Source organism: Gopherus evgoodei, chromosome 1 (genome assembly GCF_007399415.2).
Source record: "Gopherus evgoodei ecotype Sinaloan lineage chromosome 1, rGopEvg1_v1.p, whole genome shotgun sequence".
Taxonomy (NCBI): Eukaryota; Metazoa; Chordata; order Testudines; family Testudinidae; genus Gopherus; species Gopherus evgoodei.
In genome coordinates this window covers 33,186,371-33,212,621 of record NC_044322.1, presented here as the reverse complement: position 1 = coordinate 33,212,621, position 26,251 = coordinate 33,186,371, and the positions used below count along the sequence as shown (strand labels likewise).

The 26,251-nt window shown below is 44.7% G+C and overlaps 1 protein-coding gene across 3 annotated transcripts in view; it reads right to left on the bottom strand.

The window, feature by feature from the left end:
• Window positions 1-25,139, bottom strand: part of CUL5 (cullin 5) — a 74,610-nt gene extending 49,471 nt beyond the window's left edge. The window contains exon 1 of one of the 3 annotated variants that reach the window (XM_030560961.1): window positions 25,039-25,139. In XM_030560961.1, the coding sequence (XP_030416821.1) occupies window positions 25,039-25,062 (24 nt within the window). In that variant the 5' untranslated portion in view covers window positions 25,063-25,139. Of the gene's footprint in view, window positions 1-4,578; window positions 4,970-25,038 lie in introns of those variants that run through there. The other 2 variants (XM_030560966.1, XM_030560960.1) reach the window with 2 other exon arrangements.
• Between the last annotated feature and the right edge of the window lie 1,112 nt (window positions 25,140-26,251).

Genomic DNA, 26,251 nt, shown 5'->3' with positions numbered 1-26,251 from the left:
GCAGAATGTCTTCTGAATGCCATAGTGGACCAAAAAGAAAAGAAAGAGTTGGCATTTTTACTGGTTAAGCTCCTCATCCATGATGGCTGGAGCACTAAACGCAATTGAGGGTGTTTTCAATTTCATAACTTCACAATCAGCATTTTACCTATTCCAATGCACAACTAAGCATCACCACACAGCCCAGTAGATTTCTGACCAGTTTAAAAACAACAAATTGAGTCCATGGAAGGTTATTTTGGTTGTGACTGACAATGACGCTAATATAAAAGCTGCTTGGGCTTTACTGATAAATGAGTATCCACATCTTTTATGTTACAGACATGCTAATGGAAAGCTGTATTACATGGGTTGTGATGGTCAATATCTGACAACTTTCATCATGTCAGGAGAGAAAAAACAGACAAGTTTTTTGTTGTTTTTTTAAAAGCCAAAATACCAGCAATCATTTTTTAGCATTATTTAGTACAGCACTCAATCTACACTAAGTAAGCCATGTCCTACATATGCAGCATCTTCTATTAAATGTCTCAAAAATCTTCAGATACTAACAGCCTTCTAGCAATCAGTTGCTGTTCCAAAAGGGGTGGCTAGGTACTGATCCTGAGTAATCCACACTGACATTCTTGATGATGAGATCTTTTGGACGCAAAACTCAATCCATTCAGAATATAGAAAAATGATCGTTCTACACTGATGCCAAGAATAAGCTCCTAAAGGTTAAGAAACATTTGTGAGAATACTGAATAGTCCACTTACAAAGGCAGAAGAGAAAAAGATAAGACCCAAAATAATAGCATTGAAAAAAATCCCTCAGCGTAATGCTGCCTACCATCTTGATCCACACTCCCAGGACCAAGACCTTTCTGATAATCAATTTGATTCAGTTTGTGACCTTGCTGGGACTGTTGCAAATTGTAAAAGATCTCCAAGCAAACAAAATTCTGATGGAAGTAGCAAATTATAAAATAAGAAGCAGTTCGTTCAGTCGTAGAACAATATGGAGTACAATCCCAGCAGCTGAATCAAGAAGCTTGCTACTTCATCATGACTGAAAGGGTGGGGTCCATTTTGCTATAGTGGCAGAAATTCTTTTAACACTGTATGTACTACTTCATGTATGGAAGAACGTTTTTTAATTTGGGGAAATCATCCATTCAAAATCCAGAAATAGACTGAAGACCTCTAGTGCTGAGAAGATGGTGACTGTGTATCACAATGTAAAATTAAAGAAGAAAATAGCAGATGAAGCGTTGACTCAATATTGATCAGATGAAAAGGAAGGAGGAGATACAGATGAATTTGATGACAACAAAGATATAGATGAAGCAACTGAAACCAATAAAGAAGATAATGAAAAGTAAGATGAGTAATGAGTTGCCCTGTTGCCTACCTAGAATAAGCTGCATTTTTAATTTTTTTTATTGTTTATGTATTATTCCATTTCTATTTAATTTCTTTTATTTTGTAACTGTCCAGTTTTCTTTCATTTTTTAGAAATTCATTGTGTTTCATATTTTTCCGAGTTAGAATAACTAGTTAAGTACCATACACACTCATTCATAAGCCAAATGTTTTTAGTAAAAAAGGGAAGCACCAGAGAAGGGAGTCAGCTTATGAATGGGTATAGAGAGGGAGAGGTGGGACACAGCCCCTCCCCACAATAGAGGAAGCAAGGAAAGGCAGCACAGCCAGCAGAGCTAGAAGGGAGGAGGCGAGGCCAGAATCTCCCTGGTTCTGGCCACATAGCTCCTCCTCAGCCGCTGGAGCACGCTGCGGTGAGGCCAGAGACATCCTCCCCTGGCTCTCCCCAGATAAGACGGGAAGGGATGGGATAGGGAGAGTGCTGGGGTTCTGGGCTAGGGGTGGGGTCATGTGGGGGGTGGTCACTGGAGTTACTCCCCTGACCCCCAGCTTCTCCCCCCAAAAAAATTTCCCCACCAATTGCTGTCCCGGCCCCTCAGGGTAAGCAGTTGGCCCACTGGGACACTTTGTTTACTTAGGTTTACCCTCGTGACTGCGGACACTCGAAGGTAAACAAACCATCTTGGCCTACCAGCAGCTTATCCTAATGGCCCAGGAGCCAAAGTTTGCTGACCCATGAATTATAGGGTCAGCTTATGAATGGGTCATAAAAATTTTCCATTTTTAGTTATCCATCTTGGGGGGAGGTCGCCTTATAAATGAACCGGCTTATGATTGTGTATATATGGTAACTTCTTTTTGTAATTAGGCATAAGTATATCTAAGACTAAGAGCATAGGAGACCTTTTTGTTACTGTTCTAATAAATTAGCCCTTTAAAATATTTCACAGTTGTTGACATCAGTCAAACATGTGTCAAATTATTGTCAGATCAACTGACCGATTGTTTTTGGACTGATCAAATGTTTCACCCTAGTCTGAAGTAGGGACAGCTCTCTTCTTGAATTCCACAAAGTATTTTTGAAAATCATGAACCGCATGGTTCTTCCTACTTCAGTTCAGTTTTCTTAAGTCTGTTGGGCAATCACTGGTAGCCTGCTTAAATATTTTCTTGTTCCCATGGCAAGATTTCAACTTCTGTTAGCATTTCTGGTCCCGATCAACTGCTCTCACAGCAAGATAACAGACTTGACAGACTAATTGTTTAAAAGAGTAGGATGCGCCATCATAAACTTGTGTTTGCACTTAGAACTTCCTGAAAAGATTTAGTTCTGGGCTGAAACTTTACAAGTATGGTATTTGTAAGTGGAGAAAACCCTGTTCAGCCATTAGGATTAAGAGAGGACTAGGAATACACTTTTTGGTTTTTTTTTTTTTAAAGCAGGAGAAAACAACTGTTCAGATTTGTCTGAAAATACAAAACAAATGCAGCTGAACTTTAAAATCTCATGTTTTGCACCGGGCTGAATAAGAACAGTCTCTTTTGCTAAGTGTGATAAAATATAGCTAGGACCTGAGCATGTTACACTTATTTATCTGATTTACAATGATTATCTTGTAAGTTTTAAGCATATATAAAATACAATTCAGTTTTAAATGGAACATACAATTAGAATGAACACATCAACAAAAAGGGCTCTCTGCCCAAAGCATCTCCCTACACTCCCACTCCAGAAAAAAACTGAATGAATAAAATCAACCTTCAACTATGTCCTCAAAGCCTGGCACAACAAGGCAAGGCAATTCTAGATACAATGGTCCTCCACAGCCTCCCTATCACCAATCCTCAGCTGTTACATCTGAGGAAAGTTAGCAAAAGGGCCAGAATAGATCTTAACAGCCATGCTGGTTCATAGGAAAGGAGATTAAATCAACACCAAACTTATAGCAAAAATGAGAGCCCTACTTTCTAGAGACATGGCTACAGCGGCGCAGCTCCACTGATGCAGGTGTGCTGCTGTAGCACTGCTAGTGCAGATGCTTTAAGTCTATGGGAGAGCTCCCATTGACTTAATTACTCCAGCCCCTGGGAGTGGCAGTAGCTACAGAGAAGTGCTGATCACACCAGCACTTGAATTGGCATAATTTACATTGCTTGGGCGGGAGTAGTTTATTCACACCCAAGCAACACAATTTATACCATACTATAAGCTGTAGTGTGTACATAGTGGTTTTAAATATAAGGAATATATTGCCTAGGCTAAGAAGCAAATAATAAGTACTGGATGAACTTTTCAAGCAGTTGTCAAACATAGATCCACGTAAACTGCATCCACACCACAGAGAAACAACTGCAGTTGCAATCCAATAGGAAAGAGAGACTCCTACCTGGAAGCACAGCACAGTATCTTGCAGAGAAGCCTAGCATTGTCTTCCATTCCCAACTGCTAGAAAGTAGAGCAGGAGACAAGGAGAAGCACTGGGCTTCCCACCAAAGCTATGGCTCTGAACCCTGCTTTTGAGTACTTGAGTCTCATAGCCCTTAACCAGGAGTCCCCAAATTCTGTGATGAAATGGAATTTACTCCACAAATGGCAGAATGGCACTCCAGGCTTTCATTTAAAATAAGTATTTCCAGTTCTCAGTGTTGTGGAAAAAAAAAAACAAACACATGAAATGTGACCCGAAGACTGCAGTATTGTCCGCCTCAATCTACAGACAGCCTGAAACAGTAACTCCGAGAGTTATGAACTACCCCATATTTATTCACTGAGGTAGAAAATAATAATGTAACAACCACTTTTTTTAAAAAAAAAAAGTCTCTAATGTTAATTTCAGGAGAAACAGCTGCATTGTAGAAATCTGGCTAAGTGTTAATAAAGAAGTCTGCAAAAGAAAGTGTGAATAATGCAAATGATAAAGAAATTTATTTAAATATAAAGGATGGCTATTTCATTGATTATATCATTTGTTGTCACGTATATATTGAATACTTTTTTCTTTTTTTTAGTTTATAGAAAGCTACTGCAGAACTTCCAATCACCCAAGAAGTACAGAATGCCAGGACCTTGCTGAAGGCTTAGATTCATTCTGCTGCAGAGTACCTACAGCTGACATGGCCCTTTACCTTCAGGTATCTGATACATTTCATGTCCTCCCATTACACACAAAACACACCACAATGATACTGAAAAGGAAGGGGAAAAAACCTTACCCTCCACGCTACCATTTCCTGCCTACTGCAAAAAGCCAGGGAGTCCTTCTCACTCTTCCTCTTCACCAGCCCTCGGTCTTCCATATCTTCACTAGTCACAAATTTCCAGAGCAAAAGAATGTTTACAAAAATGTGTTGAGTTTCATTGCCATTTAAGAGCCCAATTCTGTACTCCAAAGGCAAACAGAACTACAATTGGAGAGAATTAAGGGTTTTGCCTGAGGAATGCGGCAGTAGACCTATGGTTCTGAGCACTAGTAAACCTGATGAGACTTTTGTAATTTTCATTGCTGGCTCTGAGGAAAGACACTATCAATATAACACAATTCTTTGCTGCGGAGAGTGTATGGGTACAGAAGCAGACACTCCCTTCTGCTCCCTCTTTCCTGCTCCTTGTAATCGAAGACTGAAACCTTGAGGCTGCTCCCTGTCCCCCTCAAGATAAGCCTTGGAAAAGCCACTTGCCAGTGGTGAGCACAGTATGTTCCTTGGTGATTAGGTCACTAAGCCAACAATTTCTGACAGATGTAAGCTTATATTTATATAAAGTTTCTAGCCTTCACAGTTGTATAAATAATCTTCCAAATCTGAATCCATCCAGTACGGGTTACTGAATCAGCAGACTGACAGTTCCAATGCCTTTACTGCAGAACCCAGATTTCACAAGCATTAGCAAAGTGAAAATGTCAAGGCTAGCTATTTTTACTCCTACTATCCAGAATATACAGCTGTGAAACTAATAATCATGTCAATTTTATTATAAATACTGCTTGGGAAAGCTCTGAACAGCAGCCAAGACAAGTGCTGGGCTACCTGAGAAGAAGAGTTCACCAACCCAAAAAATCTGGTCTTGTCTACATAGGAAAGTTTTATCAGTTTATGTTTTTCCAATATAACTATACTAAAATATGCACCCGCAGCACTTTGTTGATGCCCATTTAGACTGCCTCCCATGTTAATTAGTGTCCAGACAGTTCTGTGCTTTTTCAAAGTAACCGCACAGCATTCTGAACAGATTTTCCCATGGTGCAATGTTCTACCACTAGCCTATGCATTCTGGGTTTTTTCCTGCATTGCATTGTGGGATTCCTACCAGAACCAACTGGAATTCTGGGATTTGGGAGTCACGTTCACAGAGGAATACACCCTTTCAAAGAGGGAGGGTTTGTGTACACTATAGATTCTATAATGGCACACCTGTGCTGATGTAGTGTAGATGCTACACAGATGGAAAAGGTTTTTCCATAACCTTAGTTAATCCACTGCCAAATGAGGCAGTAGCTAGGTCAAAGGAAGAATTCTTCCTTTGGCCTAGCAGCGTCTATATCAGGACTTCGGTCAGCTTAACGTCTCTCACAGGGGTGAATTTTTTACACCCCGACCTAAGTTGACCTAAATTTTAGGTATAGACATGACAGGAGAAGTTAATTCTGGTTGTTTCCTCACTTAAACAGCATTACTTCCATCTAACATGCAAGTATCTGCAGACAAATTTTATTTGATTTCATATCATAGTATGAGGAATGGCTAATGACATTACTATGCAGGTCCAACAAGATGATGACAGAGCTGAGCATCCAGCATGCTCATGGAAATGCAGCCTAAACTGACATCACCTCAGCAGCTTGACACAAAACAAGGACAGATGACAAAATAAAATCCTACAAGTCCACCTGTGAGAGAGATCTCCACATGGATGATCCATCACATGATACTATCCTCTGGTTCTTCTAAAAAAGAAAAAGAACCAAGCCACTCAAGTGCTACTCTGGCTATTCCTGCCAGGTTCCACAGTTGACACAATCAACTGTGGTCAATGACAGGGTCAAAGGCAGTGATGGACCTAAGTTAGCAGAGAGATTTGATCTCTGTTCATCACCAGAAGAAAATGATAGACCAACAAGCCCAGCATAGTCTCCATACCATACCTAGAGCTAAGACTGAAGAGGGTAAAAAAAAGTTCACATGTGCCAGAATGGCAGTATCACAATCTCCTCAGTAATCTTCCCCACTTTCCAGCCCCCCAAAAACATTAGAGACACAGCAAGACTGTTAGCACTGAGAGATTATTTCTTGTGTAAGGACCTAAGAATAATTTATTTGAGAGATGCTCACCTTGCCTTCCCAGAGGGACGATATATTAACACCTTCTCCCCCAATAAGTTGCTATAATTGTCAAAGTTTTGGACATGTGGCAGATATTTGTAAGGGAACAATAAGGTGTAATAAATGTGGAGGAAATCACTCCTTTGAGAATGGTGTAGAAGGGACAGAACCTAAATGCAGCAATCACAGGGGGAAAGCACAGTGCAGAATATAAAGGATGTGCAGTAGCAGAACAAGCCAGTGAAATACATTTAGAATTATTTTAATTTTTGGTGTGTCATAAGCAGAGGCTACCAAAAGGTACTCGCTGCAGAAAATAGGAAGAAAAATATTCAAAGAATTGACAGGCTGCAGAACACATCTCTGGTCAGGGAGGAGAATATGGAAAGGAATGGGAGAAGATGTACTGCTTGTAAGTAAAGAGCAGTTTACAGTGTTCAATATAAAAATAATTAACTGAATCTTGCAGACAGGAAAAAACCCTGAAACGATTAAAATCATAGCAAAATCAGGAGAAAAATATCTAAAGATGGACAACCTCTCAATAGACCGCATTCACATGATTTTAAATTAAGGCAATAATACATCTTAAATAACATGGTCTTAATGCTCCTTAGCTGGAACGTGCATAATTTAATAATGCAGTTAAGAAAGCCATCTTTGAATTGGGGAAAAAAGCCTAATGTAATGTGTGTGCAGGAAACACGGATAATAAGTAAACCTATGTTCAATCTACCAGGATTTGATATGTGAATTGTCACTTACAACCCCACAATGGAACCCATATAGGGCATCAAACAACTACAACTCATACTCGATGAGGACCACATCCTGAACGAAATCTTTCCTGAATCTCCTCTTCTGGCCTTCAAACAACTCCCCAACCTCATCATCAGAAGCAGGCTCCCCACAGACCAGGATCCAGCAACTCAAAGAGGAACCAGACGACACATAACTGTCCTACACATACCTATCACAAAACGTGGTGTTCCTCATCCAGTGCACTAAATGCCCCAACAACAACTACACGAGTAAAACGAGACAATCAATATGCTCTTGGATGAACTTATACAAAAAAAAAATAATGAACAAAAACACCATATCACTTATGGGTGAAAGCTTTTCACTGAACTGATCATTCTATATCTGACCTCAGTCCTCATCCTTAAGGCTCTGTATGTGTCACAGAGGTCACGGATCCCGTGACTTTCTGTGACCTCCATGACTTCTGCAGCAGCCAATGCCGCCGGCCTAGGAGCTGCCTGAGCAGCTCGGGCGACCCCTGGGTCAGTCGCACTGGCTGCTGCTGGGGCAGTCTCAGGGGCCCCCCGCCCCAAGCAGCAGGAGTTTAGGGGGGGCACCCTCAGGACCACTGCTTACTGGGGGGAGGGGGAGCTGCTCTCCCTCAGCTCCCCTAGCTCCTCCACTGCCGGCAGCCAGGCACCACCAGCAGCTCCCATTGGCCACAGTTCCCAGACAATGGGAGCTGCAGAACTAGGGCTTGGGGAAGCGCGTGGAGCTAGGACTGCCGCTTCCCAGGAGCTGGGTAAGGAGCCTGCGCCAGCCCAACCCCACACCCGCAGTGCTTCCTCAACTCTTTACCCCCCTACCAATTTTAGTCCGGGGTATTTTTAGTAAAGGCAGACAGGTTATGGCCCGTGAATCTTTGTTTACTGCCTGTGACTTGTCCATGACTTTTACTAAAAGTAACTGACTAAAATGTAGCCTTACTCATCCTCAAAGGAAACCTGCACAACTCCTTCAAAAGATGAGCCTGGAAGCTTAAATTCATAACTTTGGTAGATATTAAAAATCATGTACTGAATAGAAACACTGGCTTTACGGCTTATTACAACTATCTATAACCCACTAATCCCCTCTCCAGCCCCCAGCTTTCCACCCCCTGATGACTGGAGAGGTGTTAATACGCCACTTCACCTTGAATAGTCTCTTGAAATATGTGTTATCTACTTATGTTAAACAATCAGTTCCACCTTGTATTTAGCTGTGACACAAAGTACATTTTCCACACCTGAAAGAGAGCTCTGTGTAGCTCAGAAGCTTGTCTCTCTCACCAACAGAAGTTAGTCCAATAAAATATTACCTCACCCACCTTGTCTTTCATATTCTGAAACCAACAGGGATACAAAACTAGATACAAATATATGGACTAAGGATAGAAGACTTAAAAGTAGCCATGGAAAAGACAAAAATAAGTCACACTAGAGAATTTCAAGTGGGGATATGATTAGAGATTTAAATTCTCACTTGCAAAAAACTAAGGGAATGTTTTTAAGCAGGAAGAAAATTAGGGAAGACAAGGACTTCTTTATGGTGAAAAAATTCAGATAGTTCAAAAGTTTATGTTCCCAGGAGTAGTGTTTAATAATCAATCAACTTGTAAAGGTCACATATAAGGTGTAAAAGTAGAATGAACTTATTTTAAAGTGTTGTTGGAAGCAAATGGGGTGCAGATAAGAAGGTATTAGTGATATATAGAGCATTCTTGAGACCAGTTTTTGACCACAGATAGCAAGCTTTTGGTTCAGTAACCAATAAAAATAAATAAATAAAAGCAGCCCCTGCGCTGCTGTAAGCTCTCTGGACAGCCACTCTAAGCCAGGATGGAAAGTTCTCCCATCAGATTAATTACTCCAACCCCTGTGAGTGGCAGTAGCTGTGCCAGTGGGAGAACTTCTCCTTCAGACACAGCACTGTCCACACCCACCTTTAGGTCGGCATAAGTTATGTTGCTCAGCAGGGTGGCTAATTCACATCTCTCAGAGACTTAACTTATGTCGGCGTAAGCTGAATTGTAGCTATAGCCTAAAGGCATGTCTACACTTACCAGGGATCAATGCCACAGCAAGCAATGCACCAGGGGATCGATTTAGTGGGTCCAGTGAAGACTCGCTAAATCGATTGCAGATCACTCTCCCATCGACTCCGGTACTCCACCAGAACAAGAAGCGTAAAGTAAGTTAACGGGAAAGTGACTCCGATCAACTCAGAGTGGTGTAGACACTGCAGTAAGTTGACCTAAGCTGCGTCAACTCCAGCTATGTTATTCACGTAGCTGGAGTTGCTTAACTTAGGTGGACTTACCCCCATAGTGTAGACAAGACCTTAGAAACTTGGAACTGCGCCAGGCCTATGTTCTGCAACTGGCATATACACAATGATAAAGGACACCAGTATGTGCGCTACAAATGACAACTATAGAAGCACCTATACATTTAAGGATGAAAGTATTAGATCTAAATCTTTGGGCAAAGGTAAAAGGGAATAATGAAAATAGAAGTACACAACAAATTTAATACGATTGCTGAAAGCTTAGATGCGCACATTATAAGCACCAAAAACGGGTAAAGGAGATACGTAAAATGAAAAAAATGAGAGAACTAAAAGTTTTTACTCATGAGAAATCAAATTACAACTGGGCCGTTATTTTTCCCCATTTGTGATTTTGGAATTCTACTGGTTTTACAAAAAGTATCATTCTGTTTTTTCCAATTTTCACCCTATTTGTGTACCATTCAAATATATAAAAAATAATTTGTTTTATTAGGAAAATTCAATACACTGAATCAGCTATATGTATTACAATAACACATTATCATCTGTGTATATATGCAAAACTGCCTGTTGAAGTAAGGCTATGTATTAGTCTAGAAGATTCACGCAATAAACAAACAGACGTGCACATCTGAAGCATGTGTACATCTGAACCTACTGATAAATCACACGTCCACCACATACACATTTAAAGATGTGACACACTAAAATGGAAAGAAAACAAAAGCCTGTATCAGAATACGTTTCAGAACACAAGGAAGTATTTGAAAGTTAAAAAAAACAAAATAGGAGAAATGGCTGAAGATGAATGTACGCGCTGCAAATGTTGTGGCCCAATTATTAAATGTAAATATTAACAGGCTAATAGTTCTAAGACTACAACAGTAAACTGTTTATTCATATTAGAAGATTTATTTGTGGATTAGAGATGTATTTTTCTCAAACTCAGAGGTGGTATGTTTTGAGTTCTGTTTTAGTTTTGCAGCAAACCACATTGATGAACTGAATTCAAAGAGTTAATGACTAATTTTTTCCCGTCTTTCCATCCACCGAAATAAACCTTGATATTTACACAGAAAAATTATTAAATATTTTTGCACTGTTTTTCATTTGTTTTTGTTGTGGTTGTAATAAACACTGATAAATTCCCAGGAAAAAATTAAATAAAATAAAAATTGAAAACAAAGGGCCCTACTTATTTGTCATTTTTTTCCACCCTGGTAATTGTGCTACCACAAAAAGCATTCATCTGATCCAAATCTACGCAATCTTATACACAAGGTAGAGAAAAAAGGTAAATTAAAAAAATAATTAAATCTTTCACTGTGATACATTTAAGGAATCTTGCTAATGAAATTTTGACTTTCCTTTCCTCCCAGTATTCACATACATTAAAATACAATAATTGCATTTCAACAATACTAATATCCACTGTCTGAAGAAGCACTGAATACCAGACATAACGTACCAATTTTAGACTCTCTCTTCACTATATATTTCCTACACATTGCTCTATGAACAAGTTTCTTTTTTCTTAAGGAGATCCTATGCCCTTTAAATTGTTATAATAAGAACGAATAAATGAGTAGAGACTGATGCAAGAAGTATTTTTCCAGTGGAAGTTAAACTATAGTACAGTGTAGACAAGGTTCACACAGCATCAGAATGAGAATAAATACTTGTATTTTGTTTGTAAAGTTAGTCAGCTTTGTTACTCTGACAAAAAGAAACTGAAAAACAAACATTTTTATCAATAAATCTGGGTAATCAATTTCACTGTAGACAACTCAATCAGAAAAATTTCCATTGATAACTGAAATTTACAAATATATAAGATTAGAAAAATGCTACTTGAGAGCCTATTAGAGTTTGATACAAAGATATTTACCTTTGTATATTTTGATATTTGTTGCTGACAACTTGTGTTTAAAACTGTTCAGAGCTTTACGTTTTTGAATCTCAGTATCTACAGTCATTAAATAATTCTCTAACCATGCCCCATACTTCCCATAATTGTGAAAATTTATATAAATATTAACAGCTTAAAATTATCCTTTGACATTAAAAAAACAAACTCTGCCAAGTCTATGTATAAAACACACAACATTGTATTTTGTACTAAATACATACAGATAATATCTGAACAATCCTTACAGTTGTAAATTATCTACCAAAATAACTTCTATTTCTTCAAAAATAAATTCTGCTCTAGGATGGGGATTCTGACACCACCATATATTCACTTCCCTCTCTGCACAAACTTTCACCACTTTTTTCCCCCAAGAGGAAGTTGACAAAAATACTATGATCTTCACCCTCTTTTCAGCTTGTCTTTCCTTCCCTTCTTACAACTCTCATCTCCTTCTCCCGTCAAAGACACAATTTTCTCCTCTGCTCTCCACCTCTAACCTCATCCTACTTGCCTAAGTGACCCCAGCACATCAAGTGATCCAATTCCTTTGTGCCCACTCTCATGCCCTCCTTTACTCTTCTGCTGTCCCTGCTCTAGTCTCTGCCACCCTAAAGAACACACACACCCTTGACCCCCCATGCCTCTCCAGCTACTACCCCGTCTCCCTTTTATCTCTAAGCTCATAGAGTGCGCTGTCTACATTCACTGTGTGGAGTTCCTTTCCTCCAATTCCATCATAGCCCTTTTTAATCTGGCCTCTGACCAGGATATGCGGTTAAGGTTGCCCATGCAGTCTGACTCTTCTCTCTTTCAGTAATGCCCCAGTACATCTTGTTAACACAAACAAAAATGTATGATTAAGTGTTTTCAGAGCTCTAGCTACACCTTTGAAAATATAAATTTCCATAATTTTGGGCCCATTTCTACAAGTCTTGAACTTAACTGGACTGCTCACATGAGTAAAGATCACTCAAGAGACATGTGAAAGATTGGGCTCCTTGGAATGGAGGCCTGATATTCTTGTTTGTCTATAAAGTACTATGCACATCTTTGTATTATTATTACAAACACTGTAAACTAGCCAATGTTGTTAATCAAACAAGCAACAGTTCTGAATAACAAAAACGGTGATCTGTATGAGAAGACCCAAAGGAAAATAAAACTGTCATGCATCTTTTGGAGGGGAGGGGCAACGACACATACCTTTACTTTGTCAACCCCCCAGTTCCTGAAATATACTTCACTTCCTTTCACAACCAATTCACTCTCACTCATCGGATTCCATTTAACACTATTAAAGGACAAAAAGGAATGTTTGCACACAGGGCTTCCATTTAGGTGACCTGGGCACCAGGATTTGGGGGGCAGCAATTCGGTGGCAGGGGATCCTTCTGCGCTCCGGATCTTCAGTGGCAATTCTGCAGCGGGTCCTTCACTCACTCTGGGACCTGCCGCCGAAGTGCTCTGAAGACCGGGAGTGCAGAAGAACCCCCCCGCTGCAGAATTGCCGCCAACAACAGGGGGCGCGGAAGGACCCCCGCCTAGGGCGCCAAAAATCCTGGCGCCACTCCTGGGACGCCCTCACCTCGGATCCCCGCGTCCGGCTGCTTGGGGAGCATGTAGTGCGGAGCCTGTGGCTGAAGCTGGAGCGCTGTGCGGCCAGCCCCGAGGCGCAGCCCGTTGCGGGGCTTCCAGGAGGGCGCCGCGGGGCAGCCGCTGCTGCTGCTGGTGACGCTGAGCCCGGCGGGGCAGCTGGCGCTCAGCACCGAGCTCCCCGCCGGCCGCGGCAAGGCGCTGTTCTTCCTGAGCAGGGGGCCTGGGACGCTGAGGGCCCCGCCCGGCCCCAGGGAGCTGCTCTACGGGGACCTGCCTGCCTCCTCCCTGGAGCACTTCGCCGCCCTGAAGGAGGAGGTAAGGGGGCCGCATGCGGGGAGCCCCAGCGTGGGGGCGGCTGGATGGAAGCCCAGGAGCAGCCCCTTCCCCTCCACGGTTCTGGGTCCTGGCGGCTGGCAGGGACCTACCCCCACGGCTGCCCCCCTTCTGACCTGGCTTCCAGTCTCTAGCAGCCCAGGGAGCCAACGAGGTGCCCAGCCTCACCGTGCTAGTGCCCCAGGTCCCTAGGCGGGCCTGGCACCAGTAGGGAACCTCTCTGGTTCCCACCTTAGTTCAGAGATCTGTGACCCTTCCCCACCCTCGAGGCTCTCTCCTCTCAGCCTGGCTGAGCCAAAGGTGGAGGCTGAGGAGCTGTAGCCTGGCCAAGCAGTGGAGTTTTTTAGCTCAGGGAGCAGCAGCTCATGCATGGGGAAGCAGAGATTTCAGGGTCAGTCCCTGCTGCGGTGACTCACCCAGGGGTATCCCCAGGGACACAGGTTACAGCGGTAAAAAACAAGTTGCTAAGGGGTTGTGTGCAATGTTAAGGTAACATCAAGGAGGAGAACAAGTTGCTAAGGGACAACAATGCAAAACTGGAACACATACAACACACTGTAACACAATGTATCTCGGTACATCAGCCCCACACATCCCTGTTCCCAAATACCATCCATTCTCAGAGAAAAGCTGCTCTACTTATCTACACTCATAGGCCACCCAGATACCCTTAACTCTGCCATCTGTAAGCCCCAGGCTAGCCCAGCAGGGAAGTGTTTACAAAATCAAAACACACCTGTAGACAGGGCATGTTTAATGCCAGCGTTCCTATGGGATTAATCTGTGTTTCTGATGGTTAGCTTGAATCTGGATTATTTCCATTTAGGACTTGTCAAGAATCACAACTATATGTCCTTTTTGTTTGTAATCTTAATATTGTGAACTAGAATATGTTACCAGTATTGTTCCCAATACAGGTGTCACCTAAATAAATTTTTTTAAACAAACATTTATTTTGAATGTGTTCAATATGAATTTAAGATGGGAAATCTGTGCAATGATAAGAGTATATGTGGAAGTAGGTGTAAATGTGGCAGTATTTTGGAGCTGACATTGTTATATTAAGACATTGAACCTTCATCTCACAGTTGTAGGCTACCAACCAAGTTATTTTGATTTTGTGGGGTAGCATATTTGTTTATGTGGAGCAATATTACATCTCAATCTTTTTGATGGATTCTGCAATTTGGTAAGTCATAACTGCACAGATTGCAGTGTTTGTGTGCTGTGACTTTGTTTGTAAATGGTGACAGATAGTATATAAGAGAACTTGTAAGCTCCAGCTGCTATGTAGAATATTTTGGGGTGTAATGAATAGTTTTAGATTGATGTCACTGGGGCTCCTTTGGTCATGTGTCCTGAGCAGGGTGCATGTACTGATCTCTACTATGCATATTTCTTTATGTAGCTTTTTGTTCAGGAGATGTAAGCATTGTTTCATGGCATTCCGCGGAGGGTAGAGTTAAGGGTCTGACTGGTGACAATAGCTGAGTAGGACTGGTTGGCTGAGGGAATGGGCAGTGTGTGAGTGAGAGAGAAGAGGAGAGATGTAGGTGAATGGTTTTGTGCTGTGTTTCCTAGCATTGTGCATTTGGGTTTTGCGTCGCTGTCTCTCAGCCACCTGAACTGTTTTTACAAAGTGTCTTTTGTGTTTGAACTTCCTGGTTTTCCTGAAAAGAGAGAGAAGCAGGCTCAAGAGGACTCAACCAAGGAGGCTCCTTCTCCTCCCCTGTGCAGTCGCTTTGCACCTGCTGTGTGTGCAGAGTAGGGTGAAGCTGGGCTGGCACCAAGGGGCTGCATGACTCCCCTGGGTGAATTGCACCAGGGGCTCAGTGCCAACCCCCTAGATTCTTCTGGCACAGGGGATGTTTCAGGGCAGATCAAGGGCAGGAAGAGACAGGCCTGAACTCTAGGGATCCCCTGGGTGCAGTGATGCCTACAGGGACTATGGCAGTGGGAGGTAGGGAGGGCAAGCTAAGGCTGTCCGCAGGCTGCTCTGACCTGCTACTGTGGCCTCTCTGTCCCCTGCCTGCGCCAGCATCACATCAGGGAGGTGCAAAGCCTCCCCTCTCAGTCCCTGCACTGACTCAGGAACCCAACCTGCTATAGAAAATCCACACACAGGTTGATCATTCACGATGCTTCTCTGATGTGAAGAAACTACACTATTGGGCTGAATCAGCCACTCACACTGGGGACAGGAGCAGGCCCTTCCACCCAGGGTGAGGCAGGCCATGCAGATGAGCCCACAGCTCTCTGGTGATGCCTCTGCTTGTGTCACATGTGCTGCTCTTTGGCAGAGCGACTGAGCTGGGCCTGAGGGCAGTGCAGGCAGGGCCGGTGCAACCATGTAGGCGAGGCGCTGGGATTTGGGGGGCGCCATTTTCTTCAGCAGCGACCGTGGCGGCTGGATCTTTGTCCACCTCGGTCGCCGCTGGCATTTAGGCAGAGGGAGCTGGGGCAGGGGAGCAGGAGGAGGGCCGCCTGCAGCAAGGAGAGGGGCAGCACACAGGGGAACTCCCCACCCCAGCTCATCCCTGCCCCGCCTCCTCCCCAAACACACCATAGCTGCTTCACTTCTCCTGCCTCCCAGGCTTTCGGCACCTAAGCCGATTGGCACCGCAAGCCTGGGAGGCGGGAGAAGTGAAGCAGCCACAGCATGCTTGGGGTGCTCGTGCACGGAGCAGGGGTGAGCTGGGGCGGAGGTGCCTCAGACCGGAGGGTGGGGAGCTGCCGCAGGGGGAGGAGGGGCACTCAGGGCCAGGGGGCGCAAGGTGGAAGTTTCGCCTAGGGCACGAAACATCCTTGCACTGGCCCTGTTTGCACAGGCAACTTTCACTTGCATTTCCTGCTTCTCAGAAGTTTGAGTTTTCCTCAACTCAACATTCTGCAACAGGACAACACACTACCAAGCAACTGTAACTCTGCCTTCATGTAGTGGGGTTTTTTTGTTTTTGTTTTTTAAACACTGAATAGTAGCCTCTTTGAAGCAAGGCTGCCTCTTACTGCATGTTGTATAACGTCAGGCACAATGGGGCCCAGATTTCAGTTGGGGTTTAGGCACTACTGTAATACAATAAAGGAGAAAAGGCACTTTATACTGAGAGCACACCCACCTATCTCAATTATTTTTGTAGATAGCACTACAGTTCCCTCACACTTCTTAGTTAATTTTCCTTAACTTAAATGTTACATGCAGTGTTGTTGTAGCCACGCTGGTCCCAGGATATGAGAGAGACAAGGAAACTTATATTTGTAACTACTGAATACCAAAAAACAAGGATTTAAAAGAGAGACTGATTTCATGGCCCATTACAACAACTTGCTACTAGGGTTGTCAAGTGATTAAAAAATTAATTGTGATGAATCACACTGTTAACAGTAAAAAAAATGTATTTTATATATTTTTGGATGTTTACTACATTTTCAAATATACTAATTTTAATTACAACAGAATACAAAGTGTACAGTGATCATATTTATTTTTATTACAAATATTTGCACTGTAAAAAAGAGAACTGTATTCTTCAATTCACTTCATACAAGTACTGTAGTGCAATCTCTTGATCATGAAAGTTGAACTTACAAATATAGAATTATGCACAAAAAAAGGGCATTCAAAAATAAAACCATGTAAAACTTTAGAGACTACAAGTCCACTCAGTCCTACTTCTTGTTCAGCCAGTTGCACAGACAAACAAGTTTTGTTTAAATTTGCAGGAGATGCTGCTGCTCGCTTCTTGTTCACAGTGTCACCTGAAAGTGAGAACAGGCATTCCCTTGGCACTGTTGTTGCCAGCGTCGCAAGATATTTACATGCCAGATGTGCTAAAGATTCATATGCCCATTCCTGCTTCAACCACCATTTCAGAGGATATGCTTCCATGCTGATGATGGGTTCTGCTTGATAAAGATCCAAAGCAGTGCGGACTGACGCATGTTATTTTCATCATCTGAGTCAGATGCCATCAACAGAGGGTTGAAATTTTCTTTTTTGGTGATTTGGGCTCTATAGTTTCCGCATCAGAGTGTGGCTCTTTTAAGACTTCTGAAAGCGTGTTCCACTCCTCATCCCTCTCAGATTTTGGATGGCACTTCAGATTCTTAAACTTTGGGTTGAGTGCTGTAGCTATTTTTAGAAATCTCACATCACTACCTTCTTTGTGTTTTGTCAAATCTGCTGTGAAAGTGTTCTTAAAATGAACATGTGCTGAGTCATCATCTGACCCTGCTATAACATGAAATATAGGCAGAATGTGGGTAAAACAGAGCAGGAGACATACAATTCTCACCCCAAGGAGTACAGTCACAAATTTAACTGACTTTTTTTTTTTTAAACAGGCATCAGCAGCATGGAAGCATGTCCTCTGGAATGGTGGCTGAAGCATGGAAGGGGCATATGAATGTTTAGCATATCTGGCACATAAATATCATGCAACACCAGCTACAAAAGTGTGATGTGAATGAGTGTTCTCACTTTCAGGTGACATTGTAAAGAAGCAGGCAGCAGTATTTCCCATCAATGTAAACAACCTTGTTTGTCTTAGCGATTGGCAGAATAAGAAGTAGGACTGAGTAGACTTGTAGGCACTAAAATTTTACACTGTTTTGTTTGAGTGCAAATATGTAACCAAAAACAAAATCTACATTTGTAAGTTGTACTTTCACAATAAAGAAATTGTACTTATTACTTTTATTATTTTTACAGTGTATAAATTTTTAATCAAAGATAATATAAAGTGAGCACTGTGCACTTAGTATTCTGTGTGGTAATTTAAATCATATTGAAAATGCAGAAAAACATCCAAAAATATTTAATAAATTTCAGTTGCAGGATCACAGCAGAGGAGAGATCTCCCCGCCATCAAAAGGGATTGCCTCATAGCCACTGAATCCATGAGCAGCAGCAGCTAGCCAAGGAGACACACCAGAGCTCTGCCCTGCTACATCAGCACTTCAGTGAGCAGGGACAAACGGAAGGCAGAAATCTGGGAGGCATGTGATGCCTCTATGCATCACTTCTGATTGTGGGTCCGCAGGTTTGTCTGTTTAAGTTTGGGGTCCTTGGTTAAAAAAGGTTGAGAACCACTGTCCTACAACATGTGTGAACCCTTTAAGCTTAACAATCTATCCCACCTTGTATTTAGCTTGGACACGTCAGGTTCCTTCCTTCCACAGACCTGAGGAAGAGCTCTGTGAAGCTCAAAAGCTTGTTCTTTCCACCAACTGAGGTTGGCCCAATAAAAGATATTACCTCACCCTCCTTGTCTCCAATTTTAACATGTATGACAGGTTTCAGAGTGGTAGCCGTGTTAATCTGTATCAGCAAATAGAACGAGGAGTACTTGTGGCACCTTAGAGGCTAACAAATTTATTTGGGCATAAGCTTTTGTGGGCTAAAACCCACTTCATCAGATTCATGCAGCAGAAAATACAGTAGGAAAATATATATGATATATAATATAGTAGGAAGAGATATTTATTCTTTCGTATAGAGACTGTCCAGTTTGGCCAATGTACATGGCAGAGGGGCATTGCTGGCACATGATGGCATATATCACATTAGTAGATGTGCAGGTGAACGAACCCCTGATGGTGTGGTGTGGCCATCCACATCATCCAGACCACACCACACGATTCACTGTCTACAGCCAAGCTCTAAGATACAACCGCATTTGCTCCAACCCCTCAGACAGAGACAAACACCTACAAGATCACTATCAACCGTTCTTAAAACTACAATATCCACCTGCTGAAGTGAAGAAACAGACTGACAGAGCCAAAGGAGTACCCAGGAGTCACCTACTACAGGACAGGCCCAACAAAGAAAATTACAGAACTCCACCTTCAGCCCCCAACTAAAACCTCTCCAGTGCATCATCAAGGATCTACAGCCTATCCCGAAGGACAATCCCTCACTCTCACATCTTGAGAGAGAGGCTAGTCCTTGCTTACAGGCAGCCGCCCCCCCTAAGCAAATACTCACCAGCAACTACACACCATACAACAAAAACACTAACCCAGGAACCTATCCTTGCAACAAAAACTGTTGCCAACTCTGTCCACATATCTATTCAAGAGACATCATCACAGGACCTAATCACATCAGCCACATCATCAGGGGCTCGTTAACCTGAATATCTACCAATGTGATATATGCCATCAGGTGCCAGCAATGCCCCCTGCCATGTACACTGGCCAAACCGGACAGTCTCTACACAAAAGAATAAATGCGCACAGATCAGATGTCAAGAATTATAACATTTAAAAACCAGTCAGAGAACACTTCAATCTCCCTGGTCACTCAATTACAGACCTAAAAGTCACAATTCTAAAACAAAAAAACTTCAAAACCAGACTCCAATGAGAAACTGCAGAACTGGAATTAATTTGCAATCTGGACACCATTAAATTAGGCTTGAATAAAGACTGGGAGTGGATGGGTCATTACACAAAGTAAAAACTATTTCCCCATGCTAATTTTTCCCCTACTGTTACTCACACCTTCTTGTCAACCGTTTGAAATGGGCCACCCTGATTATCACTGCACGTTTTTTTTTCTCCTGCTGGTAATAACCCACCTTAATTGATTAGTCTTGTTAGAATTGGTATGGCAACCCCCCAATTTTTCATGTTCTCTCGTGTGCGTGTGTGTATCTATCTATCTTCCTACTGTATTTTCCACTCCATGCATCTGATGAAATGGGTTTTAGCCACGAAAGCTTATGCCCAAATAAATGTTAGTCTCTAAGGTGCCACAAGGACTCCTCATTCTTTTAACATGTTTGTTACTGTGCTGATCTTATATACTAGCTCCTGGATGTCAAATATGGGGCCCAAAGGATGCTTAAATCCAGCTCTCACAACAACTTCAAATTTAGCATGCAATTTGACCAACCTCTTCTGTCTGGCAGCTCTCACACTTGGTGCTGTGATTGCAATGCAATTACTACTGAATACTTAGCAACTACAGTCAAGCCAAAGAATGGGGCTTTATCGGCAGGTATTGAGGGTTAGGCAATGTTAACGACAAGAAGGCCTCCACTATACAACGGCAGTTGGCATATATTCCTTGCTGACATTTTAAGGAAGTCCTATTAGGAAATAGTCAAGACGAGACACCCAAAGTGCACAGCTGGAAACATTTACTGTGAGTTATAGATATCAAAACTAGCTGGTATACTGCAAGTTGCCAGGGACGAGAGGTTGGAGAAGAATGGTTGAAATAAGAGGTAAATGGGATAAGATACACGATTGAAACAGGGGAAGGGAAAAAAAAAAAAAAGATAAGTTACCCACAGAATCCGGACTAAGCTTATGCCCCAATCCCTAACTAAATTTGAAAGGGTATACTTGCACCTGCGTGCAGCCCCTTTCACTCCAATGAGAATTTACACAGATACAAGGTTCGTCCACATGGGTCCAACTGCACAATCAAGGACCATATTTTCTTGCTCCCAGTGCCACCAAGGGCTCTGAGGAGACCACAATATTGATATACTGTGATATCTGAATGAAAACCACGGATCTGAACATCCCTGAACTTTGGGAGTTCAAAACCCTGTTATGTATTTGGCCTCTACTTCAAAGTTCCAGAAACCAAGTATGAGATCCTTGCAGTAGTCTGAGCATCTTTACTAAATTTGGTAATGCAGTCATTTACAGACTAGCAAATATACTTCTGAAATAACCGTAATTCAGGTAAGTCTCATAATTGCTTCAGTTTTATGCAATGAGCTCCTGAAATATTTAAAATACAGACACAAAGAACTGCCCCCTGAAACCCGAGGCCTATTACAGAGGAGTGTAGCACCACTACAGTGAAGGCAGAAACCATCTTACTGTTTAACAAACTCATTTTGATAAGTGCTCTAAAATCCACAAGCATAAAGCGATTGCCTTGAAATTTGCTGTGCCTCATCGTGGTCCAGGAGAGGACTAGCTGGCCAATTTTGAGGTGTTTGAGCAAAGTGTTTTCAAAAGACAACATCCCAATAAAAAAAATTAATGTGATATCAAAATGTTTCTATTGTTCATTTTGCGGGGGAAGGAAGGTGCATATCCGAGGTTCAAATTATTGTACTGATCCATTCCAAACTGACACCACCCAGTTACGTTTCAACTGAGTTAGTGTCAACGCAACCGCTGCCCTCCTGGGGAAGTCATATTTCATTTCACTTCACTTCCCAAGCAAATAGAGAACCATGGGGAAAGTGCACAAGGAATGACAGGGAAACTCTTAGGCCTTGTATTTACTAGGATAAAGGTACAGTTTAATGAACAGAAGCTACCTAAATTGGCCCTACACTCAACCACTTGGCCTTCTCCCTCCTCCAAGGACTAGCCAAATGTTAACACCTTTTCTTTCTAATCCTAAATATTATCTATGGGACAACACCTTCAGTTATTATTTATTTGTATAGCAGTAGTATCAGATGAGGGCCACCAAATAGCCAGAACTCCCCAGAGCCACAATGCAGCACAGAGGACAGAAAGGATGCAGAGCAATGCGTGAACATGAGCACTGATACGGTATAGTATAGGTGCATTTTATATTCTGAAAGGATATGAGATACTGCCAGTCAACCTTAATTTTGTGTTAATATGCTTTAAGTGTAGTAGTTTTTTTAAGCCTCAAGACCGGGAATCAAGAGAGTTTCTATTCCGAGCTCTCTCAATGAACTGCTGTGTGGTTTCCTGCAAGTCAATCTCTATCTCAGTTTCCCTTTAGTAAAAAGGGTTCATATTTATTTGTTTTTGTACAGAGCTTTGAGATGTTCTGATGGAAAAGGCAAACTAGCAGTTAATTACTACTAAGTTAATTATCTAAAAGCTTTAGAGACACCAGCAAGTTACCTACCAGGCATCTATATCTAGATCATCTGTGTTAAGCCTGCACCTTTGTATATTTAGCATGTGATTATAAATACTTTTTCAAAACCAGTTTTGCAGATATCATCATTCTACAACTAACAGAATCCGGGCCTTACACTACACTCTCCCCCAATTGTAGGAATTATCTTCTAGAAGATTCTAAAGTGAAATACTATCAACTCTGAGATGCTAAACTTTCTTACATCTGTTTACAAGACCATGTAATTAACATTTTCCCAAAGCAAATGTCAATCTATCCAAAATCCCTAAACATACTATAAGTAACAACATAGCACACACTGCTAAAGTAAAATATGGCCAAATATATAGGCTGTTTGGACCTAGCGTTCTGAGATAGGACTCCTTCAAATAATCATCCCCAATTGTCCCCATTTCCCCTTCTTGGACAATTTGTTTCATAGCAACACATAGTGGTTCTGGAATTCCACAATTTTAACTGATCAGGGCTAGTACTCCTGGGGGAAGTTTGCACACATGAATTCTTGTCTCCCACAGATTTCTCTGCTTCCCTGCAGAAAAATGACTTTCTGACGGGGAAGCAAAGGGCAGCTGCAAGAGCAGTCACACACCACTCTGTAGCAGCAGAGGTACATCAGTTCAGGTATCCTGAACAGCTGGCAGAGAGATAAATCACTGCAGGGCTGGGAACACCCCAGCCAGTGGCTCCTACTCCGAGCCACGATCAGGTGCTAGTCCTGACTGGGCTGGAGGTAAGAGAGGACTGGATTTCCTCTTCCCCTGCAAGGAGTGGCTCAGGCTGTGTCAAACCCATTCCCCAAAACCTCCCAAAGCTGCAGGAAGCACTGCATCCTCCTCTGCTTCCTACCCACATCGCTCCTCAGCTGCGGGGAGCTGCTGCCCCATTTGGCCAACCCCCTACATCCAGAACTCCCATACCCAGACACTCTTGCCACACCTCATCCCATACACCCAGAAGCCCCTGTCCCTCCATACCTGAAACCCATCCCACTGAAGCTCAACCCCTGCATCTGGAGCCCCCTGCACGCAGACCTCCTGCCTCCAGACCCCCATCCCTGTACCCACACCACCACCTCACACTGAGCTCCCTGCATTCAAACCCCCATCCTGATGAGCCCTACACCCAAACCCCCACATCCAGCCCCCATGCCACTGATCCCCAACTAGCTGCACCCAGACCCCCACCCCATCAAGCTCCACTCCCCCAGCACCCAGGACCCCCTGCTGAGACCCCCACACCCAGAACCCAACCACCTTCACCTGGAAGCCCCAGCAGAGTCCCATTGCCCCTGCACCTGGGAACCCTCCCCCCACAACAAGCCTGTGAATCCAGATCCCCCCCACACATAGACCCCCCCCACTGAGCTGCCTACACCTGGATTGTTCCACATAGAATCCTCTCGCTCCACACCTGGATCCCCTCCATGCTTGGTTCCTGCCTCGTTGAGCCTGCTTGCCCCCCACATGGTGCACCTGACACAGAAGGGCAGGGCTCCAGGGTGTTTTTGGGACAGGCCCAGGTCTTGTGCTGTGTCAGGATCAGGTGCAGCCTCACTACTGAGTCCGTGTCCCAGGGGGGCTGCAGGGTCATCTCCCACCTTCATGCAGCCAGTGGCCCATGCTCCCCACTGCTGTGCTGAAGCCTCTGCATTTATTTATTAATAAAAAACTTGCAAAATTTTAAAATATTGTGCATAGAATTTTTAATTTTTTGGCACAGAATGCCCTCAGGAGTAATATTATGTCAATTTTCACTGATGTTTATCATCATATACCAAACACATATGAAAACACTATATTACGTAAAAAATGTTGCTTAAATAAATGATACATGTTCAGTGTTTTTTTCCTTACAGGTAAACTGCACTCCTCAAATTCTGAACATAGTGGTGATGCAAACAATACTTATCCACGGTACAATCATTTCAAACTCTATCTAAAAATCACTGTCTGTGTGTCTAGGGTTTCTTTGTTAATGCATCTGAGGAAGTGGGTATTCACCCACGAAAGCTCATGCTCCAAAACGTCTGTTAGTCTATAAGGTGCCACAGGATTCTTTGCCGCTTTGTTAATGCAGAACAGAATTAAACTGTGGGGAAAGTATACGGTGACAGGACACTCTTATTTGATCTGGGGGGGGGTGACATTTGGAGACAGGTTAGACTGTGTGAAGTTTAGCACTGGACAGAAAGGGGACAGAGAAGAGAGATCCGTGACTCTCGAGCCAACACAGCCACCAGCACAGGGTAAGACGAAGGTTTGTTATACGCCCTGCCCCCACCCCCAAAATATTACAACATACTGGACACCACAACTTCAGAGACAAGCCTTCCCCTGCTTCCCCCTTCAGGTCTCTGACCCCGCACAGCTCCTGTCCCCCCCACCCTCACCACTGTCCCCCCCACGCTCCCAGCCCCTCCCCCACTCCAGGCTGCCCCCTTGCTCCCCCACATTTCCTCTGCTCGGCCGCCGCGCTCCCCCGCCCCGCAGAGCAGCCCCCAGGCCCCACCGCCACCGGCGGACGGAGACACGGGCCCTGCCCGGGCAGCGGGCCCGGGTCGCACCTTTAAGAGATTAGACGTCGCCATGTTCCTCCCGCGGGGGCCCCTCCGGGCCGGCGGCGGCTCCTCGCTCCGGGCGCGGGCTCCCGGCCGCTCCGCTTCACATGGCCCCGCGCTCCCGCCGGCCGGACCCGCCGCCGCAGCGGACGGGGCTTAGCTCGGGACAAGGCCGGGCGGAGACTCGGGGCTGCGGCCGGCTCGATCCTCCCCACGCAGCCGCCGCTCAGCGCCTCATGGCGGCGCCCACCCAGGAGACGCTCGGCCGCGGCCGCGGCTCCGTGCAAGGGCTGGCCTGGCCCACATGATGCGGCGCCGAGGAGCAGGCTCCGCCGCCAAGGGGAGAGGCTGGGGCGGGCGGCTCCGGCTGCAGCGCCCTCTGCTGGCCGGGAGGCGCCGCGCAGGGAGCGCCCTGCCCTGTCTCCTTTCGACCCCGGCAAACCCCGCAGCCCAGCCCAGCGCCCGCCCTTCTCCGCCCCCGGCAGCCCCCTGAGCCGAGCCCAGCGCCCGCCCTTCTCCGCCCCCGGCAGCCCCCTGAGCCCACCCCAGCGCCCGCCCTTCTCCGTCCCCACACACCCCTGCCCAGCCCAGCGCCCACCCTTCTCCGTCCCCAGCAGCCCCCTGAGCCGAGCCCAGCGCCCGCCCTTCTCCATCCCCGGCAGCCCCCTGAGCCCAGCCCAGCGCCCGCCCTTCTCCGCCCCCGGCAGCCCCCTGAGCCCACCCCAGCGCCCGCCCTTCTCCGTCCCCACACACCCCTGCCCAGCCCAGCGCCCACCCTTCTCCGTCCCCAGCAGCCACCTGAGCCGAGCCCAGCGCCCGCCCTTCTCCATCCCCGGCAGCCCCCTGAGCCGAGCCCAGCGCCCGCCCTTCTCCGCCCCCGGCAGCCCCCTGAGCCGAGCCCAGCGCCCGCCCTTCTCCGCCCCCGGCAGCCCCCTGAGCCCACCCCAGCGCCCGCCCTTCTCCGTCCCCACACACCCCTGCCCAGAGCCCGCCCTTCTCCGCCCCCGGCAGCCCCCTGAGCCGAGCCCAGCGCCCGCCCTTCTCCGTCCCCACACACCCCTGCCCAGCCCAGTGCCCTTCTCCGCCCCCGGCAGCCCCCTGAGCCCAGCCCAGCGCCCGCCCTTCTCCGTCCCCACACACCCCTGCCCAGCCCAGCGCCCACCCTTCTCCGTCCCCGGCAGCCCCCTGAGCCCAGCCCAGCGCCCGCCCTTCTCCGTCC